The sequence below is a fragment of the Apus apus genome, chromosome 2 (genome assembly GCF_020740795.1).
Source record: "Apus apus isolate bApuApu2 chromosome 2, bApuApu2.pri.cur, whole genome shotgun sequence".
In the NCBI taxonomy this organism is placed as follows: Eukaryota; Metazoa; Chordata; class Aves; order Apodiformes; family Apodidae; genus Apus; species Apus apus.
This window is the reverse complement of record NC_067283.1, coordinates 148,989,468-148,998,399: the sequence shown is the minus strand read 5'-3', so window position 1 is coordinate 148,998,399 and position 8,932 is coordinate 148,989,468. Positions and strand designations below refer to the sequence as shown.

The following is an 8,932-nucleotide window of genomic DNA, read 5'->3' as shown; positions in this document are numbered from 1 at the left end:
GGAAACAGAGTCATCTCACAGAAATTCCAGAAGAAACATCTTTCTCCTTGGGCTTTTCCCATTAACTTCACCATGGTGTAGAAACTGACTGAGAATGACAGAGAAGAAGTTCTAGGACTGATCTCACTGTGACAGAGACCAGAGTCTAGTCCTCAGGGTCAGCAACATCAAAGACCAGAGTCTAATGTTGAAAATAAAATACATGTCTATGATCATTTTCCAGCTTAGATGAAATTATTCAAGAAATTACAGTAATTATGTCTGAATCTCATGTCTAAGCTACTGCTAGTCATACTTTTACTGTCATACTAATGTATTCTTTCCTTTGAACAGTTAAACTGCTGGCCTAATACATGGCAGTGCCAAAAGAACTGTCATTTAAGTCTTGGAATCTGTACATAGAGGAATTTTTGGCTGCTGTTAATGGATGAAGGTCTGTTAGAGTAGAAAATCCTGCTAGTTCAAGGCCTCTCAAAAAAGTGATGTGGTAAACCAAGGAGATTTAATATCATAACTCAGGAAATAATATATATATATATACATTGGCAGTGAATAAAGATTCTTTTATTTTAAAACCTCTGTAAAATCAGAGCAATGGGCCAATTCCAGCATTTAGCCACTTTAATTAGCGATTTCAGAGTAATCGTGGTAATGAGCCAAGTCAGCAAAGATGTCATTGGGGTTCTTGCAGTTCAAGTTGCAAAAACAAGCATTAATCCACATGATTTTCCAGGAAAACTCAGTTCCATCTGGGCACTGAAACCCCACTTCAATAGTTTTGGACTTGTAGGGTGTGCAGCACCTGTTGTCTGTGCAGACTCCACAATATTTGGGTCTATATGAACTTTTGCTCACACATCCTGAGATGGTGTAGTTCATTGGTTCATCAGCCCTGTAGACAGCCAAGCATTTCTTCCCAGGCTAAATCAGGAAAGAGGAAAAAAAAAGACAGGTTAATCTTTATTAGTGACAGAGATAGGACATACAAACCACTTTCTTGATATTTAAAGGGTTTGGAAACCTTTAGGGAGCATTTTACAGTCCTGATCTAGAGGGTGTGACAGATAAACATGTTTAGACATATAAACCCAAAAGCTACAAGTAGGACATTTGCAAAATGCATTTCATAGCCAAAACCAGCAGAGCACCATCATTTTTTGACTAGCTGAGTCACAAGTCTGTCTGAACAGCAGTGAGAACAGTAGACTTGTCTTGCTTTTCCTTGCAAGGAACTTTTGGCTAGAACTAAAGCTCTCAGGGGAAGGTTTTCATACCAGCATGTGGAAACACATTTCTGACCTGTTTGCAGCACAGTAAGTCCATGTGGAAGCACAGGCCTCAGTGGCCTGAGCACTGCCAAACAAAGGCTGACCCTGTGTCCAGGCAAAGCTCAAGGGGCACATGAAAAAACAGTCCCCACCTTGATGTGTTTGGTGATATCCACCTCGCAGGGCCTCATGTTGCACAGGCGGCTTTCCTTCAGGAGCCGACACTGGTCGTTGTCATTAGAAATCCTGGTGGAAATGCCAAGCCCACAAGTCTTTGAGCAGGGACTCCAGGGTGAGGTGTGAATGATGCAGTTCTTCTGCCAGGCTTCCTCCTCTCCTTCATATGCTACAGAGACCAGATTAACCCCACATTATTCAGCTTGGGCAATTTTCTGTGTTAAACCACCTCTCCCCAGCTCATTACACATTCAGGCCACTAACCCAAATAATTAAACCACAGTGAAGTGGCTCAGCACTCCAGTGAACCTCTTCATCCCACCCCCTTTGCTGCTGACCTACTTGTGTCAGACCCGCCAGTGCTGCGAGTGCTCAGGGCCAGGACTCTTTTCTTTATTTCCCTTCACAGCCTCTCACAAGGGGGTCCTTGTCTGGGACCTCCTGGTGCTGCCACAATACAAACACTTAATTACAGTAGCCTGCGCCAGCCGGTGCAGAAAAGGGGTGAGATCTGATCTCACCATGAAGGTTTATTTCTGAGCCCATTCAATTGATTCCCCATAGCAGAAACTGGTCTACAGTCTTTACTGGGTGGATGAGGGGCTTGGGAAGCAGCCACAATCTTTCATGGAGAGGAAGAGCTGCTTGAATAGCTCTCAGGGAGCTCAGCAGCCATTTGGAGAAAGGGTGGGCTCTGTTTTGAAAGCAGCCAACAACCCGAGTTCAGTTCCTTCACAGCCTTGGCCAAAGTCACCACCAGTTTGCAAATCACAGTGTAGCCCACAGGCAAAGCTCTGATAGAAATTCTGCTGCATTGAGCTTGTACACGATTATATTTTATATTAAATCTAATCAAATCTAGTCTCACTTCTGTAAGACTTTTATTTATAAGATAAAAAGTCATGCAAAGAAAGCTCTGTTAATGTCCCTTTTGGGAGATAGGCCATGAAGACACAAGACCAATTTCAGTAGTAGATGTTTTGAATTTGGATCTATCTCATAGTAGCAAGTGATTAGGTGATGTCAGTCAAATGGACAGAAGTGAGAACTAAACTCTGATGTTTTTAACCCACAAAAGGGAAACTGAGGCTTCTTTTTATGCAACAAAAACAGACCAAGGATTGGGGAATAATCCTTACCACCAAGGAACCCAAATTCTGGTTTATAACAAGCATCCTATGTCTCCTTGAGTTCTGCTTTTGTGACATAGTCTGTAAAATGGTACCACCACAGTGAAGTGGGCTATGTGATCCTCCCTATGAAGGTGAGGAAAGGAGATGTCCTGTGTGACACATAAAAGAGTCATCATGTTGAAAGGCAGTTCAGCGATGCGATCAGTCCAGAACTACTAAAGGGCTATAATACAAAGACAAATTAGCCCAATTTTAAAATAGACAGTTAAAGTTGCACCACAGTAACTTTCTTTAAGATGTTATCTAAGCTTCGGACTAAGATACAGGGGGTCTAAAATTATACTAATACAGTGATCTAATCCAGACATAACGCCTCAGTCCCAAATCAAACTGAGCCTGTTCTGTTTTCCAGAGGGCCCAGACTGAAAAAAAAAACATGAAGTAAAAACAACTTCTGATATCTTCCAAGTCCCACCAGATGGATGCTTCAGAGGAGGCTTTGTCACACCTGTATGTTTGATGAATCTCATATTGCTGCTAAGGAGTTCAAGCACATCACTAGTGTCTGCATGTCCTGTCCTTGACCACATACAGTGTGTCTCCACACCTTGTTTACACAAAAATTAGACTCCTGCCAGGTCTGGCAGCACAAGCTGATACTTTGGTTGTAGGCTCTGACTTCAGTTCCCTGATGCCAGAGGAGAGGTCTACCTCACTCCCACCATACCTGCAGAGGAGATGTGGCGTGGGGACGTCTTCCTGATTTTCCTGGAGTCATCACAAATCCACTGCTCGCAGCACTTCCCTGCCATCTTAATCAGCTTTGGATTTGGACACCACACCAGGGGAGGGCGTGAGTTTGTACACATGGGAATACAGCCCACAGCCCCGTTAATGCACGTGCAGTTGTATTTGCAGTTGGGCTGAAATGTGTCCCCATTGTTATACCTGACTCCATTGAGGACACACCCTACACCGACAATCTCTGAAAGGAAAGAGAAAGAAAGACAGACACATAGAGCACTGTTAAAATAATGCTGGCCACAAAGAGTGCTGATGGGCTTCTTGAACAAGCTCCTCCCAGGACTCGTGGAGCCAATGTGGAGACATGGCAGTGCTGGGGGGCCTTGTGTCAGCCTGTTGTTGAGCCAAATGTTGTCACACCATCTAGGAAACTGTTTTCCTTCTGAATCACAGCAAAAACAGATAATCTTTTAATGCTTCATGGAAAAAAAGAAGTTAGAAAATAAAACAGTTTTTATCCTTAAATGGTTTCTTAAAAGATCATTTAATGGCCTGCTGGGAAATGTTACTTGCACTAGGAGCAAAGTAATCAAAATAGATACTGAGTGAAATTTGATGTTTTCAGAGACCTATGAGAGGACTACATGGAACTGCAAACATGACACAGCTCTTCACAACACACGTATCTGTCTGAAGAAGGACAGCCAAGGTCTTAAAGGAGCATCTCAAACAGGTGCACTACTTAGGCATCTAGATGCTACATAGTTTATCACAGAACAGTTTTATTGGAAAATTAAATGACACTTATAAAGCCATGAAAATTACTATCTTATGTATATTTTTAAATACAATCACAAAAAAATCAAGCTTTTTGATTTCCCACGAACAAGAATCACATTGATTCAAAAAGTAGCAACTTTTTTGTCTCAAAGTCATTGACAGGTATTGGGAACCAGTGGCAGAAATGGAAAATTCAGACTTCAGTTTCTGATTTGGTCACCTGGAGGCAGTGCACACACATCCAGCAAGTTGCTCAAGTTTAAGTCTGGTCAGAAATAGAGCTGCAATGCAGCTGCTTCAGGGCCAACACAGATTGAAATGCTGGACTAAAATTCTGCAAAGGTTTCCTGTTTTTAGAATGGACTGTTTGAAAACATCAAATACAGATCCCTTCTTCTGCACAAAAATGAGTTATTGGAATTGAAAGTACAGATCCAGATCGCAGGTTTGTGCTAAGCTCCAATTTTGATAATTCTTCATGCTTTGTATTGAAAAGACATCATTCAGTTCTGGAGCTGAGAATTCAGTTACAACTCTGGGTGTGCACAAGAATTATAACAGTTCGATCAATTGCTTTATTTCCTGGTGTTTTGCTACCAGCACATCCCTCCTGGACTGAATTAATTCAGCCTCTTGCAGGTCTGATGCATCAAGAGGTTCATGATGAGAACTTCCCCAAACACAGACAAAGGGCTGTTGCAAACTGGCCTTCATGCCCAGTCTGCATCGAAATTAGGGAATCTGGGAGCACAATCCTTTACTTGGTCTCACAGTGCCAGCCTCCCCACCTGGACCTGTGCTCAGCACCCTGCTCTCTCTGCTTCAGTGCAGAGAAAAAACACGAACAGAAGTAATCCTGTAGTGACACCCAGCAGGCTCCTGATGACCAGTGATCAGATCCTAGGACACACCTCAGCATGGCAGCACAGATATAGCCTGAATTTCCCAAAGTGTCACCCCATTCCCTTTCCCAACAACAGTTCCTAGCTTTTTCAGGATCTCTGTTTTCCACAAATTATATTGGTTCCATAGTCCTGCATACACTGGATTTTCTAGACCCAGCTTTTGGTATCCATCTACCAAACAAGTTCCTCACAGCAATTGGTCACCAACAGCCAGCACAAGTCCTGCTCTTGCCTTCACTTGCCCTGTGGTATGAGCAGTAGCTGGAGTACACAGAGGGGAGTGATGCTGTGTCTTTTCAGTCATGCCCTGTGATAGGACAAGGGTCAATGGATGCAAACAGGAGCACAGGAAGTTCTACCTCAACAGGAGGAAAAATTCCTTTAGTGTGAGGGTGACAGAGCACTGGAACAGGCTGCCAGGAGAAGCTGTGGAGTCTCCTTCTCTGGAGACTTTGAAGACCCACCTGGATGTGTTCTCATGTGATCTGCCCTAGGTGATCCTGCCCTGGCAGGGGGGTTGGACTTGATGATCTCCAGAGGTCCCTTCCATCTCCTAGCATTCTATGATTCTGTATGTAACCCAGTGCACAAGAAAAATCATGTCCACAAATCCTGTTACGTACATCTACCTGGGTGCTGAAAGCAAGAGGAAGACCAGAGCTTTCCAGGGCAGCCATAGACAAGCCGCTTCCCTTCCTAACCATGAAAAGTCTGACTTCTCATGCCCATCTCCTGGACACACCATAATGCCTCTCAACGTATGACCACAAATGTCACATAATAGGGAATATATTGTCATGTCAGCAGAGATATGGAAGTGCAGATTGCAACTCTTTCCAAACCTCATGGCGGAAGCTGGGGATCAATCTTCCTACATCACAGCGCTGTTGCCACAGGCACACTGAATGTCTGTGATGTATGGGAGTACTACAAAAAACCAAAAAATACCCATTAAATAAAGCAAGTATTGAAATAAATAATCATGAAGCAATGTGGAGGTCTTTAAAGAGCCCTAGGAAGGCTGAGGTAGCTTTGAGACAACATCCAGCTTGTTTTCCTCTCCCAACACAAGACTAGCTGTAACAATGTCATTCTTGACAGATGTTTGTCTAACCTGTTCTTACAGACCTCCTATGAATGCTCCCCACACATTGCAGACAATACATTTGAATGATCTCATATCCTCTTTTCTTAACCTTGGATCTTTTAATATCTTCAAAATAACTGTTTAATCCTACAGTTCCTTGCACATACCTTCTCTTGTTATTTTGCCCATATCCTACACAAATCTGGTTAGACTGCACTTACTGCATGCTTGTTTTCTGTGGCTGATCCAATGCAAAGACAAATTAATTTCTTACTACACTTCCTGTCCTGCTGAGGAACAGCAACCCCTAGCATTTATGTTAGGAAGTCCCAGCTACTCTGAAATTCTTCACCCCTCAGTCTTGCCCCTTATGAAAATTCTGTTGTTTTTTTTTAAGTTTATTGAAGCCCAAGGTTTGCAATCTTTTCTTCTTCCTGTGGATCAGCTATTCTATCTATTCATCTCATAACCAGCTCTCCTCCAGGTTTCCTCCTATCTTTACAATTTCTATTAATGCCTCAGTCACGGTTGTATTCCAGTCAAGAAAATCCTCCCTCTACATGTTTTTTTCTAAAGCTACAAGTAATATGCTCTAATAACTTGCTAAACACTCAGCATCCTTTTTGATGAGCTATCTGTGTAGTTGTATCCATTATTCTTTCCCTTATAATCATTCCCAGCGTAATGATTTTCAATCATTTATGAGCAGAACAGATTCCCCTGTGTTCTTGATCTTAGAACAAGTGAATCCATCCTCGAAACACACAACAGTATTTAATTTCTTCTTCCTCTTCTTCTTGAATAAAAACATTCCAGTCACATGAATTATCCCATCAAGAGTTTGTTATTTCAGGCAGGAAATAACTGCTGCTCCATGGCAGCCAACATGACTGAAACCACTGTAAGACTAAGGCTCAGACCTCAGTTTGTCCCCGAGAAGCTTTGCTAGAAGATCATAGAATCATAGAATCTTAGAATGGTTTGGTTTGGAAAGGACCTTAAAGATCATCTGGTTCCAACCCCCCTGCATGGGTAGGGACACCTCCCATTAGAGCAGGTTGCTCCAAGCCCCATCCAACCTGGCCTTGAACACTTCCAGGGAGGGGACATCAACAACCGCCTTGGGCAATCTGTGCCTGTGTCTCACCACCCTCACACTAAAGAATTTCTTCCTAATGTCTAACCTAAATCTCCCCTCTTCCAGCTTAAAACCATTTCCCCTTGTCCTATAACTACCCTCTCTCTGGTAAAAAGCCCCTCCCCAGCTTTCCTGTAGCCCCTTCAGGTACTGGAAGGCTGCTATAAAGTCTCCCCAGAGCCTTCTCTTCTCCAGGCTGAACAGCTCCAACTTTCTCAACCTGTCCTGCAAGTAGAGGTGCTCCAGCCCAACATGCTGCTGGGTATCTAATGAGGTAAATCTCAACCACTGCTCAGACTGAGAGGAGGTGCCCACGTATATCTAAGTCAAAAATATATGTACATCACTTACGTGCACACACTCCTATTTCGTACCTAGGTCTGTCTCCACTGTAGTCACAGTACAAGCCCCTGTGGAAGTCACAGGTGTCGGCCTCAGTGCAATTTTCTCCACGCTGCTTGGCACAGGTCTTGCAGCAGTCACAGCCATCTGTGACCAGGCTGACTCCTATGGAGCACCGAGGTGGGGACTTCGGACACTCGCATGGCCACTTACAGTACTGAGTCCGCGTGTAGGTCTCTGTCGTGGTGGGGATGGTGGGGGTCATGGTGGTGGAGGTCTGGGCAATGGCCTACAAACAAAGAAACACAGCTTGGAGAGCATTCCAGAGGAATGTGGGCTGCAGACCCTGTGGTGATTAGTTCTCAATTAAAATCCCCTCAGGTTCAAAGACACTGCAAGGAAACCGAAGAATAAATGTAAGAGAGCCATAGAAACACAGAGTCATAGAATGTTAGGGGTTGGAAGGGACCTCTGGAGATCAAGTCCAACCCCTCTGCCAGAGGAGGACTACCTAATGCAGATCACACAGAAAGGCATTTAGATGGGTCTTGAAATCCTCCAGAGAAGGAGACTCTGCAACCTCTCCGGGCAGCCCGTTCCAGTGTTCCAGAAAGAAAGAGAGAATAAAACCAACCTTGAGTAGACACATTTTTCATCCTTCAGGATAAGACCACTACCATGGGTAAGGAGTGATCACTGCTGTCTTGTAAACCCCTTCAGATACCTGCCAGGCGCAAACGCTCTGCAGCTTGAACTAACACCTGAATCTCATAACCCCAGCCTGCTGGTACTCAGCCTTTTTAAGCCCCCTCCTATCTAACGAGACCTCTCTCCATGTAGGAACAGAGGGACACGTGTCAAGACCACCTGGTACATGAGAGGAAGGTGTGATGTGTCTCCAGTTTGTGTCACCCTGTGGTGCCTGGCTCTGGCAGAGAACTGTCCCAGCCAACAGCTGTTGTGCCTGTTCATTGAGAGATGGCTCTAGGATCTCTGGGGCCCAGGTCCCCATCCTAAGCAATGAAAATACACTATGGCTAAAACTCTGAAAAATTAAATAAATAATACATTTTCTCTAAGCACTCTGACAAACAGTTATATCCATCCTTCCTGGTGTCCAAACTACCATACTCAGCAGAAATTATCTCTATGAATCCTAAAGTAGTCATAAGGCTCTTAGGACTGTCTATTGCCTGCAATAGGCACTTCCAGGTTTTATACTGTAGTTCTCAGGATGTTTTCCACACAGTCAGACAATGAGGATATTTCTGCAATGATTTTCTACCTACACCTTTTGGCACTTGCTGTTTTTCTGCATGGAGTCACAGTGAGACCTTTAAGTTTCATGAGTGTAAATG

General features: G+C 43.8%; 1 protein-coding gene across 2 annotated transcripts in view; it reads right to left on the bottom strand.

Moving 5' to 3' along the window:
- Nucleotides 1-555: 555 nt before the first annotated feature.
- CCN4 (cellular communication network factor 4) overlaps nucleotides 556-8,932 on the bottom strand; it is a 35,829-nt gene continuing 27,452 nt past the window's right edge. The window contains exons 2-5 of one of the 2 annotated variants that reach the window (XM_051612267.1): nucleotides 7,584-7,863; nucleotides 3,306-3,563; nucleotides 1,421-1,614; nucleotides 556-921 (exon numbers count right to left, since the gene is read on the bottom strand). In XM_051612267.1, the coding sequence (XP_051468227.1) occupies nucleotides 622-921; nucleotides 1,421-1,614; nucleotides 3,306-3,563; nucleotides 7,584-7,863 (1,032 nt within the window). In that variant the 3' untranslated portion in view covers nucleotides 556-621. Of the gene's footprint in view, nucleotides 922-1,420; nucleotides 1,615-3,305; nucleotides 3,564-7,583; nucleotides 7,864-8,932 lie in introns of those variants that run through there. The other variant, XM_051612268.1, reaches the window with a different exon arrangement.